The 27297-nt window shown below is 36.1% G+C and overlaps 1 protein-coding gene across 10 annotated transcripts in view; it reads right to left on the bottom strand.

The window, feature by feature from the left end:
* The window catches only part of SBF2 (SET binding factor 2), a 300617-nt gene that overhangs the window by 88170 nt on the left and 185150 nt on the right, over positions 1-27297 (bottom strand). For all 10 annotated transcript variants that reach the window (XM_048070135.2, XM_048070140.2, XM_048070143.2 and 7 more), the window contains 9 exons: positions 26877-26985; positions 26058-26171; positions 25322-25399; positions 23196-23309; positions 22520-22648; positions 21670-21768; positions 16899-17103; positions 14044-14153; positions 12357-12506 (listed from right to left, as the gene is read on the bottom strand). In XM_048070135.2, the coding sequence (XP_047926092.2) occupies positions 12357-12506; positions 14044-14153; positions 16899-17103; positions 21670-21768; positions 22520-22648; positions 23196-23309; positions 25322-25399; positions 26058-26171; positions 26877-26985 (1108 nt within the window). The remainder of the gene's footprint in view (positions 1-12356; positions 12507-14043; positions 14154-16898; positions 17104-21669; positions 21769-22519; positions 22649-23195; positions 23310-25321; positions 25400-26057; positions 26172-26876; positions 26986-27297) is intronic.

Here is a 27297-nt window from a genome sequence, read left to right as displayed (position 1 = left end):
CAGAGGCCTAAGGTTCAAAGGTAGACAGAATATTTTAAGATAGGAAAGATTTCTTTCTAAAGAATAAATGTTAAAAACCATGGCATCCCTCATAATCAAGGTTGATTTTTAGTGTGTTATTATTACAAAAAAAGTAAGAGGTGATCTAGTATGATTTGACTAGTCTAGTATAGACTAGTATGATTTGACAGTCTACTATAGACTGCTTATGGTGGGGAAATACAAAAAGTAATCTTCACCACAGCTTGTTTACATAGTATTCTCCCATGCATCCTAAAAAATGATTCATGCAAGTCATAAATCTGGGCTATAATAATAAAAATTTATGTCAACAAGTGCCAGATTTATTTATTTTTTTTTACAATTTCTGTAGAATGTCACATATTCTTTTGTTTGTATCTTTTGTATTTTTGTTCTTAAAACTTTGTACACATGTTGTTCATGTAACAGTAGAGGTATGTCTATTATTGTAATGATTTTTTTTCTTCTGATGCCTGTTTCCTTAAAAATATCATTCTTAAACGCCACATACGTTCGTCACTTTATGCTCGTTATATTAATGCATTTGTGAAAGTTTACATCAAATATTGACAAAATCCAGAACTCTGCTGTATTTTATGGTATTTATCTCAACATCACACTTCAGTTTTTGAATACAAGCAGCCAAGATTTCAATTGTTTAAACCAAAGGTTATACAAACATCAGAGGAACCAAATGATTAGAAGACTCCTAATATATTTCAATGTTCTGGTTTAGAAATGATGTATGTGAAAAATAAGATGATCATCTTACAGCACACTGGCATTTTTGATGCAAATTCCTGAGAAAGAAACCATTTTAAAAGAAACAACTTCAAAAAGTTCCTCAGAGGAATAACAAACCAGTCTTCTATATGGCATGTTTCTTCTGGTAAGTTGAGCACTACCAATAATCAAGGGAGAACACACCTTGCTGGCAGAGCAGGAAAGCATTCTCTTTCAGCTCCTCTAATACACCTCACTTTCACAGTTATTTGAAGGGCGATGTGCAGGTGGGGAAGCCCAGAGTGAGACACTATGTTAGACAGAAAAACTCTTGCCATTCATCTTAGTAACAAAAGACCGAACTAAACCTACATACATACATGCATATCGGCAGCCACCACAGAAGTATGTTCAGTGTCTGGGTACTGTACATCAATACTACTCTGTATTTTGTTACTTATTGTATAAAAAGTGACAAAAAACTGATTAAGTGCATATACATATGCTCGACAGTGTTACACACAAATCTATACTGTATTATATCAATGTACTGAAATACAAATTATATATACACATAACATTTAAAATAAGAATATTTTCCATGAATTCTTTTCATATTTTCATTAAATATAAAACTCGTGAAAACAGAAGTCACTGATTTCACGTAACTTGTTTTATTAGCAAAATGCCTACTTCTTTCAACATCAAAAACTTTTTTTTCCTTAAAAAAAATAAAACAAAACAAAAACAAACCTACCTTTCATCAGTCCACCTCTTTCATGGGCAGGCTACAGAATAACTACACAGCAGTATAATACAATTCCTAAACCAGACTTATTTTATTTACAACAGTGAGTAGCATACATGCACACGTCTGCTTTTCATCAAGACAACCAAAAATGTTTAGAACATAAGAGTTATTAGAAATGTGCGGCAACCACAAGGATGCAATTAACAGTAATGAACACTTAAGAGCGGTTAGAGCCTACCACGTCAAGAAGCTGCATGGTTTCAATAAGATATCTATGTGTGAGCAAACACATGCAAGCTTGCCCTGCATTAAATACTGGAGGCCTGAAGAAAGGCCAGTGATAGCAGACGCCCATGAGGAGCACTGACCTGTCTGCAAACCAACGTCCCAGAAAGCTGGCCGGCAGCGTGGGGTTGTAGCCCTCTCCTCAACCCTGACAAGGGGCCACCTTTTGTGACACCCTCCTTCGGAGTCTGGAGGTCTGCTGCTTCAGGGGTACCCCATTTTAAAGGGCATATACCCTTTTTAAAGGGTATCACATTTTTAGTTATCTGCAAGCTAGCTATGACCTGCCTGAAGTCAACGCAACCCAGACACAGACCAGCTGTCTGCCCTTTGGATACCATATCCTGTATTTTTTTCCAAAATGCTTACATTACTATGTAAATGTCACATAAGATCTGCTAGAAACATCTTTAAGATCTTCACAACTCTTAACATACTTCTTCTTGTTGTTTTGCTTCAGGGCCTTAATTTCGCTTGTGCCTCTGAAGGCACCACATGGACTGACTGAGGGTGCAGGTGCCCCGGGCTGGTCAAAACCAGTTCCAACCAGTTCCGGCTGGTTCCAGCTGGTTCTGGCCAGTCCAGCTGACCCACAGGGAGCTGGCAATCAACCAGAGGAGCTGGGCTGCCTCTGCTCACGCATTTTTGCTTATTCTTATGTAAACAACAACACCCTACTATCATGTAATATTTGTACTAAAATACTACCCAGAGACCCTTTAAAAAATAATAATGAAAAAGAGGTTGAATACTGCACTGGTATTTGCTTATAATGAAGACATAACCACTAATCCCACAGATGGGATCCCACAGATGTCCTGTTCAGGACACTGGTTGGCAGAGTCCCTTGGGAGGAGGTTCTGAAGGGCAAAGGAGTCCAGGAACACTTCAAGAGGGCACTCTTCAAGAAGGAAGTCTTAATGGCTCAGGAGCGGTCTGTCCTCACGTGCCCAAAGACGAGCCGACGCGGAACTAGACCGGCCTGGCTGAACAGAGAGTTGTGGCTTGAGCTTAGGAGAAAAAGGAGGGTTTATAATCTTTGGAAAAGAGGGCGGGCTACTCAAGAGGACTATAAGGATGTTGCGAGGCTGTGCAGGGACAAAATTAGAAAGGCCAAAGCTCATCTGGAACTCAATCTGGCTACTGCCATTAAAGATAACAAAAAACGTTTTTACAAATACATCAACACAAAAAGGAGCACTAAGGAGAATCTCCATCCTTTACTGGATGCAGGGGGAAACTTAGTTACAAAAGATGATGAAAAGGCTGAGGTGCTCAATGCCTTCTTTGCCTCAGTCTTTAGCGGCAAGACCACTTGTTCTCTGGATACCTGGTACCCTGAGCTGGTGGAAGGGGATGGGGAACAGGATGTGGCCCTCACTATCCACGAGGAAATGGTTGGCGACCTGCTACAGCACTTGGATGTACGCAAGTCGATGGGGCCGGATGGGATCCACCCGAGGGTACTGAGCGAACTGGCGGAGGAGCTGGCCAAGCCCCTTTCCATCATTTATCGGCAGTCCTGGCTACCAGGGGAGGTCCCAGTCAACTGGCGGCTAGAAAACGTGACGCCCATCTACAAGAAGGGCCGGAGGGTAGACCCGGGGAACTATAGGCCTGTTAGCTTGACCTCAGTGGCAGGGAAGCTCATGGAGCAGATTATCTTGAATGTCATCACGTGGCACTTGCAGGGCAAGCAGGCGATCAGGCCCAGTCAGCATGGGTTTATGAAAGGCAGGTCCTGCTTGACCAACCTGATCTCCTTCTATGACCAAATGACGCACTTGGTGCATGAGGGGAAGGCTGTGGATGTGGTCTACCTTGACCTCAGTAAGGCTTTTGACACCGTTTCCCACAACATTCTCCTCAAGAAACTGGCTGCTCGTGGCTTGGACTGGTGTACGCTTTGTTGGGTTAAAAACTGGCTGGATGGCCGGGCCCAAAGAGTTGTAGTGAATGGAGCCAAATCCAGTTGGAGGCCGGTTACTAGCGGAGTCCCCCAAGGCTCAGTGCTGGGGCCGGTCCTCTTTAATATCTTTATCGATGACCTGGATGAGGGGATCGAGTGCACCCTCAGTAAGTTTGCAGATGACACCAAGCTAGGTGCGTGTGTCGATCTGCTCGAGGGAAGGAAGGCTCTGCAGGAGGATCTGGGTAGGCTGGACCGATGGGCTGAGGTCAACTGTATGAAGTTCAACAAGGCCAAGTGCCGGGTCCTGCATCTGGGGCATAACAACCCCATGCAGCGCTACAGGCTGGGAGAAGAGTGGTTGGAAAGCTGCCTGGCCGAGAAGGACCTGGGAGTATTGGTTGATAGGCAGCTGAATATGAGCCAGCAGGGTGCTCAGGTGGCCAAGAAGGCCAACAGCATCCTGGCTTGCATAAGAAGCAGTGTGGCCAGCAGGTCTAAGGAGGTGATTGTCCCCCTGTACTCGGCTCTGGTGAGGCCGCACCTCGAGTACTGTGTTCAGTTTTGGGCCCCTCGCTACAAGAAGGACATCGAGGTGCTCGAGAGAGTCCAGAGAAGGGCGACCAAGCTGGTGAGGGGTCTGGAGAACAAGTCTTACGAGGAGCGGCTGAGGGAGCTGGGGTTGTTCAGCCTGGAGAAGAGGAGGCTCAGGGGAGACCTCATTGCTCTCTATAGGTACCTTAAAGGAGGCTGTAGAGAGGTGGGGGTTGGTATATTCTCCCACGTGCCTGGTGACAGGACGAGGGGGAATGGGCTAAAGTTGCACCAGGGGAGGTTTAGGTTGGATGTTAGGAAGAACTTCTTTACTGAAAGGGTTGTGAGGCATTGGAATGGACTGCCCAGGGAGGTGGTTGAGTCACCATCCCTGGAGGTCTTTAAAAGACATTTAGATGTAGCCCTTAGTGATATGGTTTAGTGGAGGTCTTGTTAGTGTTAGGTCAGAGGTTCGACTAGATGATCTTGGAGGTCTCTTCCAACCTAGACGATTCTGTGATTCTATGGCAGGCTAGAAAACAAATTATACCTATGGCAGAAGGATAAACAAAAAGACAGACACCATAACATTTTTATTCTTCTGCTTTTCATCCCTTTTCACATTACTAACAAGATGGCTGGGCAAAACTGGAGGATTCTGTGTAACCAGAGTCCTTAAGGTGTCTGTTCAAGATGCATATTCATCTACACTCACGATTAAATTCTCTGTTACTAACGAGTTTATATATATTTGTGTGTGTGTATGTGTGTGTGTATTTATATTACGACACATTTTGTTGAGAAGCTGAGATGGAGAGAGATTGAAGGCATGCACACACACCAATATATATTTGTATATACACATATGCATATATAGGTATATATGGACAGCACATCATAGGACTCTCATTACTGCCAATCGTCCTCTTTTTCTTTAAGTAATGGTCTTGCACAATAGTAACAGAATCTAATCTGAGCAGAAGTCGCAATTACTTTTAGCTTTCCAGAAGCAAGGGCTTGGAAGTCTCCAAGCAAACAGCAATTTAGGAGGTGCCTGGCCACACAGGAACTCATCTCTGAACACCCCTCTGCTGGCCCAGTGCCAGCCTGAAAAGAGGCTGTGGGTTTCTGCTGTGCAGTTATCAGAGAAAGAAATTCCCGACTAAACTGCAGAGGCAGTTTAACACAGCTTGAGACAACCACCTTGGTTGTCTGGATACACGTATGCAGAAACAGCCAGATGCCCCTCCCCAGAGACTGCTGCCCAAACAAAAAGGAATTACTTGGATGGGGCCAGCTCTGCAGGGAGAGTCCTGGCCTGCAGAATAGTCATGGGCGTTGCTGTGTCAAGGTGGTCATTTCCCTTGGTCCCTGCAGAGGAGGTAACTGCAGACTGGTCTTCTAACAGCAGTAATAAAGCTAAAAACACTGCAATGTTGAGTGAAAGTAGGACACAGGTACCTCCTTTATGAATGCATACATGGACAGTCCTGCAAAGAAAGAAACTGTATTTTCTGTATTTGGCAAAAAGACACCTATGAATTGATTTTGCCTTGACTGTGTGGGCATCCCACGAGATAACATGAGTACATAACATTATGTTCCTCAGAGCAAAGAAAAGAAAAATAAGAACTGATCAGCAATACAGCCTTTTTCAATATACTTACTGTTTTGTTTTTCTAGAAAAACTATGTGAGTGCTATCAGTACAGCCATGTGCAATGATATTAAAGTACCTTGCAGTTTCTTATGAAAAAGACATCATCAGAAAGACTCAGAAATAGCAGCTTCTTTTATGCAGTCCAGAACAGTATAGGTGGACTTCTGAAAAATCAGCAGGATTAGAAAAACTGTTGTTTCTTCTTTGGGGGTGAGAAAACATGGATCAGAGAAACAGTATGACAAGCTTCTTGTGACAAAAATAAAGAAATAAATCTACAGTATGATATGGAATTAAATCTGGAAGCTTCAAGTCCAAGCCTTAAACACTGAAGACCAAGCAAGGTCTTTCTTTCATTTAAATAGTATCATGACTATGTCTAACAGGATGAACAAGATCAAGGTGTTAAGAACTGATGAATTAATAGAATTAAGCGTGGCGCTGTTAAATTCCCATGATTTCTCTTCATGACAAATTTTCTGTTTCAAAATACCTAAAAAACTTTCTAATATTGCCGCTGCTCAAATATTATTTCTGAGAGTCTCTGATTCCAGGAACACAAGTCAAACTGAGTAACAAAAGGCAGGCCATGAAATAAAGTCTTGAAAGAAGAAAGACCTACTATAACCCTCCAAAAGAAAGATGTTTGGCAATGTAGTTTTCAACATAAAATATGAGAAATGCTAGTTCATTTAACCTTTATATTGCCAAGAATTTGAATCATATGACACACACATGGTTGATTTTCTCTCAGGAGTAATAAAATCTTTCTTGTTATTGGACAGTATTTGCAAAACTGAATTCTGAGACTGACAAGTTTTAAACTTCATCTGCTGACAATGTTATTTACATAAGAAAAAAAGTTAATATTTATGGAATGCCATTACTCTGATTTTGTATATTAAAGTTTCTTTCACAATAGCCTGAATGGTAAATGCTAGAAAGAGGACCATATTATACCAAAGCAATACTGAAGGGTCATAAGAGAAATTCCAGAAAGAAAATTTGTCAATACTATCTTTTACCCGCTTTTGGCCATTGTCAAAGAAAAGATGCTGCCCCAGATGTATGTGTAGTGTAACCTAATGCAGGTTAAAATTTTAATTTTGCCCTGGTTGCTAGTATGACTTCCTGCCTTTGTTTTTTATACTGTAAACTCTAAGTATGCTTTTAGAGTACTCAGAATACTGTATTTCAAAGACAAATATGGGGAAAAACTTAAGAGTAGTCCTTTAAATCTCTGCCTATTACCACTATCGAAAGCCTTAGTAATTTATTAGATACTATCTGAAGTGTTAAAATTATGAACAATTTGTCTACTATTAAAGATATTCCCTCAGTTACACTAGTACAAGAGATGTATATTCACACAGATGCAACACCAGAGCAAATCAGGACCTAAAACAGTATTGATGATTGTGTAGGTTGCCAGATTAAATCACATCATTAGAAGACAACATCCCTTTCCTACACCTAATAACAATAATTTTGGAAGTATTTATATATTATTCAGTTTCATGTAATTTATTTCCACTTTAAACACATTTAGATTAAGTATTTCAGATGTCCTGGGCACAGGTGTTTTCCGATTTGACACATATTTGCATTAATGTGCAGCTAGGCAGTATTACTGTCCAACATCTTACACAGGAAATGTTAAATTACATCATCTTAGTTTTGGAGATTTTAAATGAAAAGTTTTATCTGTTCCAACTACCAAAGGAAGCTAGCTCATAGTCCTGCACTAATTATCTGAAGAGAATTTTTCTGCCAAAACATTTTTGTTTTTACCAAAGCTTATTGTTATTGTTCAGTATTCTATGCAAATTGTTTAGAATTTATTTTTAAACACAAAAATTATTAGTTGTGATTATCAAGTACCCTCCCCCTATACAATGGGAGAATCTTCAGGCCTCCTTTTTGCCTTTACTGACATTTTATCAGACTAAGTGCTGCTATGTTTCAAAATACAAAGTTCATTTGCTACTGCCAGAAGAAAAACAGAGAGACAATTGAAAGTCTGGACAAGTCATGTCGATGATTTGTGACTAATTAATGGAGAGGTATGCAAATTCAACCTTGACATTTTTTTTTAGTCATTATTTCTTAATTAATATTAAATATAAAATGTGTTGCTGTAAACATAATTACTTAGAAAAAGCATTCCTCTGATAATAAATAGCCTTTTTAGCTGAAAAAAGTCAAGTATTGGCAGTCGTTTCTAACATGCTAGAGAAAATCTTTTCACTAGAGAAAATTAAAGAGAAAGAACTAGGAATTTACACATAATTCTAAATTATTCTGGAGGTTGCCTCAGTAGCAGAAAACAAACACCATGGAAACAATGTCTAGAGAAATAATTTCACATTACAGTGCCATCTGTATGAATAAATTGCCAATCAATACATTGAGTTTTCACAACACTGTAGATGGCTTAAAAGTAATTAAGCTATATAACATATGGAACAGAACATAATTCCTCTAATTTTCTATAACAGATACTAACCACTGCTGTAGTACAGGCTGCAGAGTCTTTTGCAGAGACTTTTTGCAGAGACTTTTTGCAGAGTATATGATCTGTCAGGGGAAGAATTCTTACTCAGGGAATGAAAAGAAAGTTTTTAGCAAGTGGCCAATGACTACTCGCAGGAGAGAAAAAAGCAACTAACTGGTGATTTAATTGACCTCATCAGAAGATATCTGCTTTAAACAATTAGCTATACAATCTCCATGTCATTTTGATTCTTGTACTACTAAGAATGGTCAGAAATATTTCTTACATTTGCATTTCAGCAACAGTAGATTGTCACTACTTCCTGGACAAGAATAGAGACCAGTAAAGCATATTTTTCACTTCAGTATTGACCTATTGCATCAAGTCTTACCTTAACTGTATTTGTAAAGCTATCTAAAGTCTACCATATGGTTTGACATGCAACTGCATGCCTGCTAAATGAGGCAAAATAATTTATGAAATTCTATTGTACTGTTCCATATATCATAGGCCTATTAAAAATTTGCAGCGAGGTCCTGCCCATTTCTTTCAAACTGTAAATAGGCTTTATAGTAATAGTCCAAAAGAATGTTGCACTTGGACCGAGAGCCTCAAGCTGACAAATGCCAGAGATCTGTCAAGCCCAAGTTTTGTCATCTCTAGAGAAATCAGTGAAACACCTCTTCCTTTCCCTCCTCCCAGTTGCAAAATGTCTAGAGATCAGATACTTGGGGAAATACAGCCTAAGTCACCTTTCACTAAAATAACTTGAAGCAATGCTATGAGCATTTATTCCTCTTCCTTCATCTATTTTCAAGAATTGTGGTAGCGGATTCATTACACCAGCTATAAGGAGACTAGCAACAACATACACAGTGGGATTATTAGCAGCATTGTGTTAATATACCACTTTTCATCTACTAAATTAGAGTATATAGAAGCTCTGAAAAAGTATCTGACCTTTATTTTTATGGACTCAAGTAAAACAAAAGAGTGCATTCTATTAAAAGAAAAAAAAACACACGCACAAAAATAACCAAACTAAACAACAAGGAAAACCTTAACAGTAATGAAGAGATCTGCAATAAACTATAAAGAATGCACTCTTCCTGATTTTGTAATACATGGCACTGTTCCCAGTAAGACAAAGAACGCTATACATGCCAGTAACACAGCTTCTTGGTCAAAAGACACTTCCAGAAAAGGCCTACCTGTATCTCTTTGAAATACACATTGTTAGCAACAAATCACACTATCAGTAGCAGAGGTTTGGTGGCTGGAGAGCATCAGAATTCCTATCTGCATGAGCAAGTGAGCCAGGAGAGACTGGTACTTCCCAGAGAAAACCATCACACTGGGACTTGCTGCATGCACATCCCAGTTCAACCCACCACGTACAGTATGACCAGTAGAGAGCCAGGGCTGTGCCCAACCTACCAGCTATCCCACGGGCCCTTCCCTCCCCATAGCTTTTGTATCAGCTGATATATGCCTCCTGGCAACAGTAATACTTCTGTTCCTATCTTAGAAAAATCAATGGGAACACTAATATTAACAGAAAAATCTATGAAAAGACATTTGATGGCACAGTTTCTACAATTCCAATAGGTCTGTGAGGTCTTAAAGCAACACTGTAATCCATTATCCCTCAAAATTCCATCATAATTAACACTATATTTCCCTAAAGGTTGAATACATCTTCAGTTAAGACCATCTTTCTTACATTAAGTTTCCGTATCTTTTAACGGACACTGTTTAAGTTGCCTGGTCTTACAACGTGCAGCTAACAGAATTCATGTCACTATGGCAAGCAGCAGCAGCAAACTTAACGAAGTTCTTGATAATGTATTTTTGTCTTTAACTGATACAGAGAAGCTCCAAAATGTCACAATTTACACATTGTTCCAAATAATAGAGTTGAACGAAGTACATAGACAAATTATAAATCATGCTTTTATCTTAATAAATGATTTCATGTCATAAAAGTAAATGTACTGAAAATACTTGTTTCTAACTAGCTGCCCGGTGTCAGGAGTTCAGATGTTTTCATATTGGCTAAGCTTACTACTGAGAAATGGAAATTTCCATTTTACATTTCAAAGATATAAAAATACTACTGGGGAAATAAAAGGGTAAAAATTGTGCCCCCTTAATCCATATATTTGTTTCCTTTGCATGATTTGAGTTATATTTTCTACCTTTATTAAGAAAAATAACAATCATTGTATTTTATTTCCATATTACTTCAAAAAAAATCATTTTTATGAGCATTAAGGTCCTTCTTGGGCTTTCAAATCATTGTGAAAAAAATATTAATTTTTCTTGAACAGAAAAATCGGATTTTATTGCTTTAAGAGGTGGTGTCAGTATTTCTTTCCTCAGTAAAGGAAATTTCCTCAACTCAACATTTTTCTCTGCTATCTGTTTTGTACTATGATGCTACAAATAAAGTGGATTTGTATTTCCTTCCTTTTGCCTGAAAACCGCTCTGGATTTTTTCTTTTTTTTCCCCCAGGAACAATCATGAGAAGGACCAAAATCTGTAGCACATCTAGAAAATCATGGGTTTTGATTTGAAGTAACATTTCTGACTCTGGAATGCAGAGCAGGTGCAATATTTCATTAGTCATGATTCTGGGCAGAGAAATGCACTTTCACAGGTAATTTTATTTTTCTTTTAACTTTATACTTAAACTTAGAACCTGGAAAAGGCCAATGGCTGTGCCAAAAACGTGCATTCTGGTACAAGCCATGCAATTTTAGCCAGCTGACTGACATCTTCATCTGCAACATGCAGCTAATTTGACTCTGAATACCACTACTCACACAAAGCTGCGTATTGTTCTAAATAGTAGAAAAATATCTACTGTAAATAACCAGAAATACAACAGACAACAAAACTTGCCTTGGATAGTGACCTGAGGTAGCATTTGCTCAGTCAATGTTAATTTATTTCTATACTCCTGTAAGCTGTATTTAGCACTCACCTTTTTAAATATATGAGTCAACACACTGCTGCAAAATAATGTTAGCAGTTTCTTTTTTTCTTTTTTTTTTCTTTTTTTTTTTTTTTTTTTTTTTTAAGATTAGAGGTGAGTGGGGTTAAAATATTTTGATGTCTCGCTCAGATCCCTAACACACTAACTTAGATAGGGGCAAGAGGAGGCAAATTATAACAAAGCGTGATCACATTATAAATATAAATATACATAAAATTACTGCATTCTCAGATATCAGACTGAACACTGGTATCTATAAAAAATGCATTTTGTGGCATTGAATTGCCAACAAATATAGCTAAATCAGAACAATTATTCAAATGAAGGTCAAAACAAGTCATCCACATATTTTACTCTTATAGTTAACTGCTACCAGGTTAATGTTTACTTACCACAAAATTACATAGCAATTCATTTGTAGAATAACTCAGTAGATGAACCGCAAACACCAACTAAAGTGAGTTTTTGGCAAACTAAGATGACACAGTGAAAAGCAGTGCTACCACCACCTATTATGGAATTAGAAAGTATGTTTTCTTCTAGAAATGTGTTTGCACTTGTGATGACAAAGAAGAAAAACTTATGTTTTGTTAAACAGAGCTGTGGGTATTACACATTTTAGGAATTCAGATGAAAATGACCTGGAAAAGCTAACACCATTCATAAAAAATTATACTTAGAGCTATTACTATAAATCACTCCAATACTTAACTGATACCGAACTGATTATATCTAAATTATTAATAATGGAAACAGTTTTCTCTCTGTTTTTCATATAGGCAGATCTGTACAGACCTTTGCATTTTGTCCTTTATCGTTTGAACTAGAAAATGTCTTAAATGCACTGTCAGGTAGTATCTGCTACAACACTGTAGTACACAGCCCCATAATTCAATTATTTTGTCCACATCACTGTAAACAATTTTTTGATTATCATACTAACAAAAAGAAAACCAAAGAACAAAACCTCGCATATTGTACCTGCAAAGCACAGTTCATCATTCGTACTATGTAGTCAAACTGCTGATGGTCCAGAATTGCTCGATTTTGTTTAACGTGCAGGCTTAATTCCTGTGTGAGACAGTGCCGAGCTGCCTTTCCTTTTAGGGCTCTCAGGGCTGCAGGCAGGGTCTGGAGACGAGAAAGTCTAACTTCATTAAAATGAAATGGCACCAAAACAGTGAATATCATTCCTTCTTTATCAAGAAACTGCAAGTGACAGGACAGAGAACAACTGAATGATTTCTAGTCTTGGATATCAAGCTTTCACTTAACGGACTCAAGCTAAATCAAAAATTAAATATTAATTTTTTTCCTTTTTTTTTTTCAAATGCATTAAACGGCATCTCACCTGCATCAGTAAATGGGAACAACTGATCATGGATAGGCACTGAACGGACAGGAAATCAGAACTGGATTACTGTGCATGAAAGCATGTGCTTTATCTGTACCAGCCAGGCTAGGCCTCAAGTTAGCATATCAAGGCCGGCTAGCATGGTTTTTGATAAACAGTGAAAAACAAATAGTTTTAGAAGATGCATACCACTCATAGTACTGAGGCCACAAGACTGTTATGCAGTTTACCCTAAATTAGGGCCAATAAAATATTTATACCAATGCTTTAAAGATGTATCAAGTGCTACATTAGTGATTATCAACTGTAGCCGTTTAGAGTAGATTTAACGTACAGCAAAAGATAAATATCAAATGGCAGCTTATTGTCAAAGGATAAATTTACTATGCCGGCGTACAAAAAAACACTACTGAAATTTTCTAGGTGCCTGCAAGTTGAAAGACATCAAGAACTACTGTGTTGCACATGCATCAAAATTCTTTCAGGACAGCTACACATTTTATTAGGACATTTCTTGTATGTATTTTCATAACGTTATCTTGTAAATCAAGAAACACTGCTTTCCTATCTTGAACTGCATAGCCTGAGAGATGTGTACAGATGATATTCTGGGAAACTGAAAAATTTCTGAAAATAATTTTACTACCATTTTCATACACATAATTAAATTTGAGTGAAAGTTTGAGTGACTGTTCTGGAATCAAAATTATAAAATTATATGAACAGAATCAAGAAAAAGGGGCAGAATCTTAACATGAAGAAGTAAGGATGTTAAGGATGATGACAACTTGTACATTTTAGCAAAAATGGACATACCAAATATTTATATTCACCTCTAAGTTTTTTTCAAATTATTGATTTTTAAAAACAGCAAAATTAACTGGACTGAAAATTTGAAAGAATGTTGGTTGACAAAGAGTCATATTCAAAAGAACATTGGTTGACAGTGAAATGTCTATGTATACTTTTTGTTTACATTCCTCATATCAACACTGTCAGAAAAATACATACCTTTTCTGAAAAGAAAAAAATCATGTGGACAGCACTATTTATGATGGTAATATAAATTAGCAAAAAAAAACATCAACATGCAGGTTTCCAAATCGATCTGCCTCATATTAAACATAATATTGCATTTAGATGAGTTTTAGTGTTTATTTCGTTCACTTAAATTATTAAAATAATAGTATTTGAAATATAAGACTTCAAAACAAAATTTGTTGTTATGAGGTCAGTCTCCATTTGACACACTAACAGAGTTAATACTTACTTGGGAAAGTTTAAATTTAATTTTATTACCTTTAATTTTATTACCTTTTCAGTCTCCAAAAACTTATTTTCGAAAATGAATGCGATGCAGTTTCTAACAACTTCCAGCCTTTGTGCACTATTGAAAACTGTGCTTCCTTTTTCCATTATGGAAACTATCACAGAAAAGATGAATATACATCAGCAAATTTCTTCTGCAAGAGTCACAAAGAATACCAGAATGTTCTTTAAAATAAAAAAATAAATAATGTGCCCTCCATTTTATTCTGTTAAGCAAATATATACAGATGGGAACATACATTTTTTTTCTATACTAACTTCATGAGTGCTCTTGATTTCAACTAAAGCAGTAAATTCTCTTTACTACTTTCTTCCATTTGTTTCATACAGGCACAAGGAGATTCCAACCTCTTGAACTAGCTAACATATTAATGAAATACATAAATACAAATTAATAGAGAATACATATTCACATGCATATATAAATACACACACACTTCTGTAGTGAACTGCACACTCCTGTACATTTCATGTGTAGCAGGAGATAACTACATTGTTCTGAAAGAATTTGTTGGCCATGCCAAGAATTCTGTAACATGGAATAAAAACTAACAGACCTGTTCTTTTTTCTAGATTCCAATTTGTTGAGATACAATGATTATTTTCTTAACGTGGTGTTTTTTTCTGAATTTCAAGAAAAATCGGAATAGGAGATCTAGCATTCTTCTTCTCTATTTAGTATCAAGTAAACAGAATATAAACATAGAATATGCCCTTTCTGTAGATAACAATGCGCTCTTAATATCCAAGGATTTTGACACAGAGGATAGTTGGGAATAAGAGTATGAAAGTTATTTCTTGAAAAAACATAAAACTGACAAAAAGATATACTTTTTAAGAAAGGAAACTTTCTCTTGCACTTAGCCCGGAAATACTTTTAAAGAAAGGCAGCAGAAGAGAATATCCTTTTAACTTTCAGTAACTAACAGATTCAATGATCTAGTCAACAGCAAAGGCAGGTAAATAAAGTTTACCCTCTTCTGACACAAAACCAAAGAAAAACAGGCCTGACACAGGCCTCAAGAGGCCATCTAGTTCATCCTGCTGTCCCTAGACTGGATCAACTGTATTTATGTCATTCCTCATGTTTGTCTAATAAGTTCCCAAAGTTCTGTGATAACACAGACTCCTTGGCTTCACAAGAAATCCATTCAAATGCCTCACAATCCTCATTTTACCAAGTTTTCCCTGACAAATAACTTGACTTTTGTGCTGTAATTACACCCATTATTTCTTATCACTACAGATAGCGGTAAGATCCCTCTTTTTAACAGCCTCTTATGTAATTGAAGACTGCTACTATGTGTCCCCTCAGTCTTCCAATTTTCAGTCTAAACAATTCTCCATCTTTCCTCGTAGGTCACATTCTCCAAAGCATTGGTCATTCTTCTTGCCTTCTGGACTCATTCCAACAGAACCAAAAACGGAGACAGTCTTCCACTGTCCAAAAATGGATACAAACAATCCAGCTGAGGTCTTATTGAGAACAATGAAAGGATTTCTCCATGGGGTTCACTGACTGTACTCCTGTTTATACATCGTACTAATATGTTTGTCTTTTTTGCAATAGCTTGACATTGCTGGGTCATGTTTGCCCTATGACCATTATAATCTGAAAATGAATTTCTGAAGAAATGTTGTTTAGTCAGCTGATCATGCCTATGCAAGAGCAATACTTTATCTAAAGAAAAACAGTAGAGAAGGACAGCATTCAGAGACTACAGACTCTAATTTTCCAAGGTTGATTGGAATCTCCTTCTTCAATAATTTTGCAAGCTCTACCACCTTCACGTGTCCTGAAGGTTTACTAAACATACTTGTTTCTGCCATTATCCAGACTGATGAATATGATGAATCGAGGTTTTTGGGGTTCTAAAATTAAACTGAGAAATGTGTACATCTGCTCTTTATATTTAGATACCTATATATATATATATTATCATTACATATGCATGTTTGTTCTTTATCTTTTTCCAGAGATTTCCACATCTTCCACCAGTGCCAGATGAGAAACCTGAACCTTCAAAGATTGTTTCAGCCAGCCATACAATTAACCTACAGTGATATTCATCACAGCTAGATGAAGAAAGTACCTAACTTACTAGGCTCAGTCCAACTGAGACCAAATCCTTTACTGTTGTTCTTGATTATGCCAATCGCACTCTAGATGTTTCACTTCTTATTGAAGTCTGATGCAAGAGGGCTTTTAAAACTGCAAAGGCAAACGAATAAGTCTATGTACTGAAGTTTGCAGTGATTGATAAAAATACCATATGAACATGAAATTGTAGAATCACTTATGTTGGAAAAGACCCTGAAGATCATCAAGTCCAGTCATCAATCTAACATTACTAAGTCCATCACTAAACCATGTCCCTAAGCTCCATGTCTACATGTCTCTTCAATATCCCCAGGAATGGCAATTCCACCACTTCCCTTGGCAGTTCATTCCAATGCTTACCAACACTTTCCCTTAAAGAATTATTCCTAATATCCAATCTAAACCTCCCCAGCATAACTCGAGGCCACTTTAAGTCCAACCACTTGTCACCTGAGAAGAGACTGACATCCACCTTACTATAACCTCCTATCAAGTAGCTGTAGCAAGAGATGAAGTCTCCCCTCAGCCTCTTTTTTTCCAGACTAAACAACCCCAGTTCCCTCAGCTCCTACGCATGTCTAGTTTTCTAGACCTTTCACGAGCTTCTATGCCTTTCTCTGAACACGTTCCAGTAACTCAATATCTTTCTTGGATGCAACACATTGCAGCCATGCTGGTTATATATTCAACACATGAGATAGGATGACAAACAGGTAAATTAGTGAACAAGTAAACATACCAACAGGGGGACCTGCTGGAACGACGCACTTCTTGTCTCCCCGAGTGGCAGGGGGGGCGCCCTGACTCCTTGCAAGGCCTTCCTGGAGCAGCTCCTGCACTCTGCACTCATTGATCTGGGGAAATGGGAGGATGTGAACCCTCAAGTGGGAGCCCTCTGTGGGCCGTGGCACTTTCTGGAATGCTATGTGGGGATTGGGATTTTCCTGCAGGCCAAAACCAAAACATTAAACACAAACATGTTATGTTTTGTTACCAGCTGCCTCACTGAATTTCATCACTGTTTTGTGTATCTGTCACACCTGAAAGATTAAGAAGCCAACTAATACAGCTGACTAATATCATGTTTCAAATTCACATCACCTTTGATTCATTAACTCTAATATTTCCAACCTCTTTAAAGGCTTTTATAAAGTTATTTTTGTCAACATCCAAATTAATTCAAAAAAGAAAGAGAGCAAAAGAATGTCACATTTTAACTTAGGTTGCTTTTATGCAACTTAATGAATATTTAGGACTTAAATAGAAAATAGCATGACAATTAGCTTCTACACTAGAGACAGGGTTGAAAAATATAATATACAGTCTCTTCACCAAGTGTCCAGAAACATTCTCATCTTGGTCAAGTCTACAAAGTGAAAATTCATTTTCGTATCATGTTTGAAACTGTGGCCCTCCTTCATTAGGTAACATTTTTGTAACTTCTGCATGTCCCACAAAATATGTTATACAATTCACTGCTTGCACTAAAGAAAGGAAAAAGATTAATACAGTCAGTCAAAGAGAGGAAACAATGGGTACAAATTACAAGGAAAGTAAAAAGAAGCTGTAACTTCAGATTTTGGGATGTTCTTGATGGATAGAAATCACTATCATTGCAAAAAGTCAGAATTTCCACTGCAAAGAGAAATGTTTATCGACAGTGATTTTTCACCGTAGAGTGCTTTTATGGTCTTTGTTTTATTTTTCTTTAAAAGAAAACGTAATAAGCAGCCCCAGAGAAAGTTTTTATCTTTGCTTTTCACTTTTCTTGAAGAGATCACCAGAATAGAAAAAAAAAACAAAAAACAAAAAATAATACAGTTTCACATCACAGAACACTGCCATACTTATTCTACCAAAATAATTGCTCCGTCTGCTAAATAACCGTTCCAATACTCGTCTTGGTCTGACATTATTGTGCAATACTGCAGTACTGAAGACAGTGCCAAAATATGTTCTGTACTATACAACAGAGATGCTGTGGGTGTGATATTTTACTTCTTGCCCTGGGTTGGTATGTATTTGTCATACCAGATACAGTATCAGGGCACAGTATGTTCCTATATGTGGACACAAATCTTTTGCCTCTGGTGGTCAGCAACTATAAAGACCATGTACACCACAAACCACTGAATTTCTCTTAAATGCCTCCACATTGACTTCAGCATGTGTAAAACACACTTATCAGAATGACATCCTGAAGACTGCAAGATATGAAAATTCACTGTTTCTTTTATTTTTTCCTCAAATGCTTGATGAACTTCCCTCACTTTTTGTTTCTTTTCTGGCTTCAGGTTGTACCTTTTCCAAAATTAAGGCAGAGATTAAAATGCACCACAAGGGTTTCAACACCATTAAGAGGATTACATCTCATGTTTTGAGCAGTGTAAAGTTGTCAAATAAAAAAGGGTATTTTCTTCTCTTAATTCATATAGAAGGGTTTGTCATTAGTCACATTTGAATTTACTCTGATTCAGTTTGATTCTATGCAGTTGGCTATGTATAGCTGCTAAAGAGCATTATGCAAACAATTAGGTTTCTGTTGTAAAAGCATAACTAGACTGCAACACAACTCAGAATCAGGAGTTAGCCTGATGCTTTCATTTACAAGTAAAAGGCGACAAAGAGACAAAATGCATCAATTTCAGAAAAAGCAGTCTCAAACTGATGCATTTGGTCTCAGATGTAGAAAAACAAACCAGCTATTTAGCCATACAAATTCTCTGCACAGGAGAGTTTAATGAAATGAGCCAAAAATCTAGCTATGAGGAGGATGACAGCAGCAGATGCCAAGAGCAGCAAGGCAGAGAAAAGAAACGCAACCTTAGCAGGAGGTAACAGATGACATATAATAGGAAAAAGCCAGAAAGGGAAAATAACTATTTCAAGTTCCATTTAATTGAAAAGAGAGGTCCAGAGGAAAGATCTAGAAAGAGTTACTTTTATCTTGGACTTCACAAACCTAATGCCAGCTGCATATGCAATGACATATAGATCAGCAATGTAGGTCTAATGCCTTCAACTACTGAAGCAGTATATGCCAAAAACTTGTCTAGATTTTCCACTTGCACCAGCTAGACTAATACAAACACTATCTCTCCCCAATGAACCTTTTCCTCATATATATCTAGACTGCCCCAGCTACAACTAAATGACTATTAAAACTGGGGAATAAGATATCAAAATATGTCATGCAATGAGGTTTAAATGAGACAGCTCTAGGCATAACTTTTAGAAGCAATGTTACTTATCACAGTGCTTTATTCAAAGATACGTAACTATTAAAAATCTGACTTTTTGAATCATTAACTTGGTGGTAGTGAAGTAGTGGCTGGTCAATCGCAATGGTGTAAGGAAATCTCATCAGAAGAACATATGAAAATGAGTAAGTCTTGACACTGATTTTAAGAAATTATGTGAGAAGTTGCACATATGCAATCATTTATGCTTTATAGGTTCTTTCATTCTAAAAAAGGATCCATATACACTAGAAAACAAATCCAAATGTTCTTCATTTCCTTTGTAGTAATTTAGAATAATAATAACAATTATATTTTTAAAAGAAATTTCCTATATTTATGGGACAGTACTGCAATAATCATATGTTTATAACATTATAGCTCCAACGCTTGTTTAAAAAAAAAAAAAGATAACTTGATTTTAATGAAACTTAAGTGTGGTACTCCTGATTTTTTTTTCTGCCATACACTCTGCAAATTCGAATCCACACATCTCTGCCACCAGATCAAAAAGAACCAGACTACTTTACTTGAATATTGCCCATCGACTTTTTAATGAAACTAATTGTCATGAATGATGCAGGATTGTCAACCAATATACCTCCTGACAGCATTAATTTGAAATAAAGACACGAATTTGGAAAAAGCACTTTGGTATACAGAACACTACTATTAATTTAGTAGCATGACATTTAACATTTATTCTGAAGCTTTTATTTTAGGTTACATAATTTTAACTTGTAATAGAAGATGATTCCACCAGTACTTACCACTAATAAGGATAAGAAGGTAAGCCATGAAATAAATATTTTATTACAGATTAAATGTCATGGAAGAAATGAGTCTATGTAACAAAAATTCTCATGTCTGACATACCTCTACATTTCCCACAAGGTACATTCACTTACAATAATTCTAAGACATCAGTATAAAGACATCAATTTTAAAATACTTTAACAAGTATGCTATATCACAAATGGACAAGAGACAACATTTCATACACACTTCTAAATGTGAAATGTTCTCAGTCCACAAAGATATATTTATTTTCTCTTCTAATGTCTAATATCAGCAAGGGAGGTTAACCTGTGTATCAATTCTTTCATTCATTCAAAAAAAAAAGCAAAAAGGTCATTTGACAATTTCAGTGGAAAAAAGAGATGGCTGGGGGAGTGGTGAAGAGCAAATCCATGTCTGAAGAGATACACAAATTCATCAGCTAAGGACAATATTAAAAGTCAGACTAATCTCATTTCACACTCCTCACTATTCACACATTCCACTCAAAATACATAGATGTATTTTTTCATCCAACACCTACAGACACAAGAACTCCTGAATGCAATGGTCGTAAAATTTTGGATTTTCTATACTAAGATGTTAATCCTATCCAAAGCAAAGACTGCATTAATACTGATGAAATACTCAAAAGCAATTCTTTTTTGAAAAAACAACAAAAAACAACAAAACAAACAAACAAAAACACCCCAGAATTTAGCAGCAGTTAGTAATTCCTGTGTTTTTTATAGCAGTGTAGTTGTAAATCATAGCTTTTGGGAAGTGGGATAGCGAAAAGACAGGGTGATAAAGGTGTTGACTGATTGCAAAACAGATATTGCTCTGTGGAGTCTGAACAACGACAGGAAGTGTGAGGGGGATGGAGATTAGCTGATGCCAAATAAAAGAAGCAAACAAAACACCCTATCTAATAGAATCTTAAGAGATTTTACAAAAGCACTGTACAAGATAAAGGCATGATAGGAAGGAAAGAATGAAACTGGAAATGGTATTTCAGGAAACCCAAGAAACAACATGTAAGAAATGGGATAGTTAACACTTGCTGAGAATGGAAATCACGGAGCCTGGGTTACACAGCAGGAGAGATCTGCTGGAAAAATACACTATGTCAAACTGGATGTACGGTTTTCATAGGTGAAACTGTTGAGAAGTAAGAAGACATGTTTGGCACAGGCAGGTTGCAGCAGAGAAAATAACAGTTTAAAACATTATGTGAATACGCACTAAGAAAACAGTATGCTAAGTAGTACTAAGATCAGTAGGTAAATCAATATTAGCATTAATATATCAGTCTTAATATATTGAACGTCCTTAATGTACAAAATTGTTGGTATTTAAAGTTCCAAAGTCTTCAGTCATAATGCAGATAACTACCACAAGCAGTCATTTCTGTTTTCAGACACTGGATCTATCTCAGACACGTGAACTTCTAGTGTTATCAATACTAAAATGCAGTAGGTATAGTAAACTTACATTTTTGAAGAGTTGTTCTGCAAGTTCTCTAACATGTTTTATCATTTTTGGTGGATTACCTTCCTCAGCTTTAATTCTTTCAACTTCAAAGGCTACCAACTTAAAAAAAAAATAAATAAAAGAAAAGAAGAATGTTTATGATTCAACTAAAATAATTTATTGACTGTTTAAATTACAAAATGTTAATCTTAAATTGAAACCGAGAAAAAAGGAAGAAAAAAAAAAAGAACAACCTGCACTGTCACATTGATCTAGAACATGAGATTCTTATAGAGCTTCTGCTGCCAGAGTCTAACCTAACACAAAGTCCTACAAACCTAAAACATTCCTTTAACGTTTCTAATATTATAATCTACATTTCTGTAATGCACTGCTACTATGCAAACTCTATTTGTACTGTACATTCAAATAAAAAACAGCACAGGAAAAGTATGGTACTGCTTTTTAACAGAAAAAATGTTTGTCCCAGTTGATTTTGTTGGCTATGTATTTAATTTAATATTTCTCCATTACTTTTTCAATGTTTTAAGAATGTAATTAGATTACTCAAAATAATTCTGTACTAGCACATGTGATTCATTATAAATTTCCAAACCTGACAATAAGGACAGCATTATCATGACTTACACAAATGTTTAACTTCATACATATGAGCAGGGCACAGATTTATGAAAGTAAGCTGAAAATGCATGTAGAAAGTAGAAAATGAGAATTGAGCAGATTAGCATAAACTTTATATAACAGATAAACTTTATAAAATAGACAGTTTGGAAGCATTTAAGTTTTTCACGTGTTAAAACGTCATTGGTACATTTTAATTTATTTGGATTAAAAACCAAACAGTTTTCACCTCATCAAAAAGATCACAGGCTCTAAAGGGAGGACCCCTCTCTGACACAAAACCAGCAAATGCCATTCCATTGAGAACTTTGGTTAGAAAGTCATTTTCAATTAAGCCTCGCTGGCCCAAGAAGGCTGCCTGCATTAGAGACAGAAAAGAATGCAAGTATTTTATCAGCATCATAAATTCAACTATTTATGTATAAGCAACTATATATTTTCATCAGCTTATAGTAATATGAGGTACTTTCTAACGAGAAAGTTTTTATATTACATAAGACGTCTTTGTACCTAAATTTAGGAGTGAAGTAACAATATTTTGATGTACACGTTTTATAAATCTCACAGGTAATAAAACAAAACTGATACTTTTAAGTATTGTCTTGTAGCAACATACATACGTTTTCAAAATTCCTTGATGATCCATCAAATGTTTCTTTATATTAAATTTTAATGTTAACTTTGCTTCATGTTTATCACTGTCTCAACAATTACTCCCACTAAAATGCACTGATACAATGCTATGTCAAAATTATATCCTTGTTAAGTTGATAAATTTTGGCATGTCAACAGCAACTGTAAAAAAAAAACTGAGTTTTTTTTAAACACTTGTTTAAAAGGCAAGCACCTGGGGATAACACAACACAAACAAATGCTAGCTAAATAAAAATAACTTTCTCTTTTACCTTGTGGAAATGAATGACTGGTTCAGCATGAATTCTGATCAGCTGAAGGCATGACCGGTATCCTTGGAAAAGTTGTGCAAATAGCCTAAGGAAGATTGCTCGCACTTCTTTATCCTGCAAGATGTAATTGAACATGCTGTCAAAACATTTTCATTTCCTAATTTTTTCTACACTTTGTATAAAGCTATCTGATAAATGCCTACAAATTTGCCAACCAGTGCAGCAGTGCAGCATGTGAAGTGGAGATATGTGCATGCATACAAAACTATCTGATGCAAGCAAGGCTACAGTTTCACTGACCTGTCTCTGGATGGCAATACAGATGGTAATGATTATTACATATCCACCCTGTCGCTCCTGTTGCTCCTTTTTCACACCTGCACATTAGTGTCAGGGTAATCAAGAGTAGCTGAGTGGTCACGTGGAAAAACCCAAGAAGGAACCAACCTGAGTGAAAACTGATGCTAATGAAAGAAAAAGGGGTATCTTTGCCTGGATTTATTCCTTCAAATAGGGCAGCTCTGCAGCACTACAAAGGCAGTGCCACTGGAGCAGGCAGGGGGGCAGGGACCCGCAGGAGTCTAAGCTGGCAGTGGTGCTGGGAGCCTGGCTCAGAGCGTGGCAGGCATCATGCTGCGCAGCCAGCTGTGGGGACTGCTCTGAGTTTGCTCAGCTACTTTTTTATGACTCTTCCAACTCAAATCTTCACATGCCAATCTAGTGCAGCCAAAACAAGCCAGGGTTAGTTTAAAATGTTTTAAATAGTAGATCTTTAAAGTCCTGGTTAACTTTGACTTAAACGAGCAGGGGAATGTTTAAATAAGCATTGAGGGTTTAGTAGAAATGATATGAACAGATGGGGGCAGACTTGGGGCAGGGACATCTTCAGCTCAAATACACCTAAAAACGTTCAAATCCTGTGTCACCCACATTATTTTCATTTTACCTCAAGTACCTATCCAGACCATGGCCATGTCTAAAACGTGAGGTCCTAGAATTTGTTTTAAAACCTCAGGTTTTATGGCATCTCGAACAAATTTTTCAACAAATTTCAACTTGAAAAATTGCAAGCAGCAAAGAATATTAGATTATCAGATCAGGTAAACAGCTGATGATCTAAATCAATAAGTTAATCTAAATTAAGTAAGTTAAAGCTTGCAATAACTTTTCAAAAGAACTAAACATAGGGATCTATAAGATTCCATAAAGCTGTCCTTTGTGAATATTTTTCTAGATGTGTTGTCTGATCATTGTTACTCTATTTTTACGTTATTTTTGTAAGGACTCACTTTACTGAGAGACATTCTGGGTTTGTTTGGGTTCAAGCTGCTCTCTAGGATTTTAACACGTTCCCTGACTTTTTGGACATCTTGAAAACATAGTTATTTCTTTCAGATTTAACAAAATTCATATTTTCATATAAAATGTCATTAATTTATAACTTCACTGTCCAAAATGAGATCTTAGCTGAATTCTGAAACTAGTCTAAGTGAAATTTGGATTACATTTTCTGTCTTCATCAATGAAACCACAATCTTAAAGCAACAAATAAGAACTATTTATATATATATATATATATATGTATCTTATACCACGTAGAACTTCACAGGTTTTGAAATACACTTACACAATAAAACCAAAATATGTTCTTAAATTGAATTTGCTTTTGGATTTTAGTTTAGACTACCAACTCCAGTTCAATTTTACACACTCTTTGCAGGCTAAAGCAAGCAGGTTTACCAAGTTATTAAGTTGTCATGGCTTTTCAATTATTTTTAGTCCAAGTTAACTAGATTTTAGTTAAAAAAAAAAATTAACTATAGACAATTGTGTATCATTTCATTTAGGTTGAAGTTCATCAAAGCCAAAAGCAGTATTAAAAAAAACATGGAATTCATTTCCCAATATGTTCAAACATATAATATAAAATACCTATCATTATTAGATATCAGAATGCTGCTACAGAGCAGAATGCAAAGTCCTATGCCAATTCTTTGCTCTACCAATAATACTGTAAAGGATATGGAAGAGAAAACACAAAGTCAAAATTCTTAAAAGAAATTTAGTCTAAAATTTCAAGGGTTTTTTGTTTAAGAAATAACATAGACATAACATAGAAATCTTACCAGCATTTTTGTGTGCGATAAAGCTGTTCGTGGGGGAGGGAATGCATAATCTGCTGTTTCCAAATCAGGATGCAAAACCTAGAGAATTTTTAAAATAATTTTTTCCCCTCATTTTACTGAGGCAAGAACAATTTATTTTTTCTGCTTTCTCAAAATAATATTTACTGATTGTAAATACTTCAAATAATTGATTGAGATAAATTATAAAGACTTAATGGAAATAAAGGTGGGGTTAATTTCTCAAATTCATGTTTCTACATGTAAGCTAGTTATCAAAAACTCCTATTACAGTCAATGAATCTAATTAACAGAGTAAAAAATCTTTTTTTTTCCCTAGACAGAAAACTCAACAGCTTTCTTGGGTAATTCCTTATCAATCACTCTCAGATAATAATATAAATTATTATAATAATAATAAATCAATCACTCTCAGGTAATAATAAAGAGGCATTAGAGAAATAAACTTTAAGAATTTCAAATGTACTATTAGGAAAATCACTACCTTCCTCTTAAATAGGGAAAAAACTTATTTTAGTAGTAAGTTAAATTACTGATGAATTACTGTTAAATTACTCTAACTTCAGATCATAAATTATTCTGAAAGGAGTGTTGGCATGTATCATAGTTTTAAATCTCACATTTCCAGTGTGTTTGAAAGCAACTGAATACCAAAATTCTCCTTTCTTGCTTTTAAAAGAGGTGAGAGAATAGAAAATGGTTTTCTATCAAAACATACTAGAGAAAGTGCCATTTGAGTCTGATGTAGCAGTGGCTCTGGGAGCTGAGAGAGATGAATACATTCAGGAATTTTAATTGTGCCTCCATCCAGGTCTGCAATGATTACATCTAACTGCAAGGGACAAAAATATTAGTGGTTGTGCTGTGAGCATTATCCTGTGAGCATAGTTCAAAAACACAACAGTTGCAATTTCATGATCTGCACATAAATTAACATAAACAAAGTAAATCAGTACTAACTTTAACATATAGAATGCTTTTGTGAAAGGAAATGCTCTAAATACTTCAAATTACTGAACATAGCTGTGAAAAATGAATGGAAACCCAACTCCTTCTTGATGTTCCAGGTCTGTGTGCAGTGATCTGGGATATTGAATACTCTGTTTTCAAAAAGACACAATGATGACAACTCTTTAAGTAAAATTACATGTTTCTAGGAACCTCTGTAACCCTGGTTCCGGTTCTGAAATATGTATTTAAAAGTATGAATAAAATAACATAATTGGGAATATATTTGAAAATACCAAATTATTTGTTCATATTTATGGCTGACATGACAAAGCTGGAAATAGATCCATTCCTTCCCATCCTGCACTGGAATCAAATAATTTCCTTCTTCTACTTTATAGACTCAAAATATTTATAGAAGAATTAATGATTTTCCTTTTTTCCTCCTTGGTCTTATCAAGCCTTCTACAGTAATACTTTAAAAGTAAATGAATGGTTCATACGAACATCTCTGAAGTATGGAAAATCCCTGCAACTAAACATCCTAGATAACTCTGTGACTATGAATATTCTAGGTAGACATACTTACAAGTTCATGAATGTCATTACGAAAGACAGAATGTACACCAATTATGAAAGGCGTTGGCGAGCTGAGAACTTCCAATAGCTGTGCAGGAAGAATTGGAATATAGGGATAACTGTGAAAAGAATAAATAAAATAAAATAAAATAAAATAAAGTAAAAACAAAATAAAAATAAAAATAAAAATAAAAATAAAATAAAAGCTTCTGACTATTTCTTTGCATAGCACAGCTTATATTTTTTTCAATCTTCCTGCTGCAAATTAAATTTACTATAAACAACTTTTTCTTTTTTTTAAGACAAAAGATGAAATACTTCTTTATAAAGTACCTGTTAAAGGAATATCTGTGATGTAAACTCAGAAACTATTATAGTGTCTACAATTTCTTATAAAACATGTATTTTGCAAAATAAAATCAATTTATATT

This window comes from Anser cygnoides, chromosome 5 (assembly GCF_040182565.1).
Source record: "Anser cygnoides isolate HZ-2024a breed goose chromosome 5, Taihu_goose_T2T_genome, whole genome shotgun sequence".
Taxonomy (NCBI): domain Eukaryota; kingdom Metazoa; phylum Chordata; class Aves; order Anseriformes; family Anatidae; genus Anser; species Anser cygnoides.
Note: the sequence above shows the minus strand (reverse complement) of the source record. Positions and strands in the feature narration are given on the sequence as shown.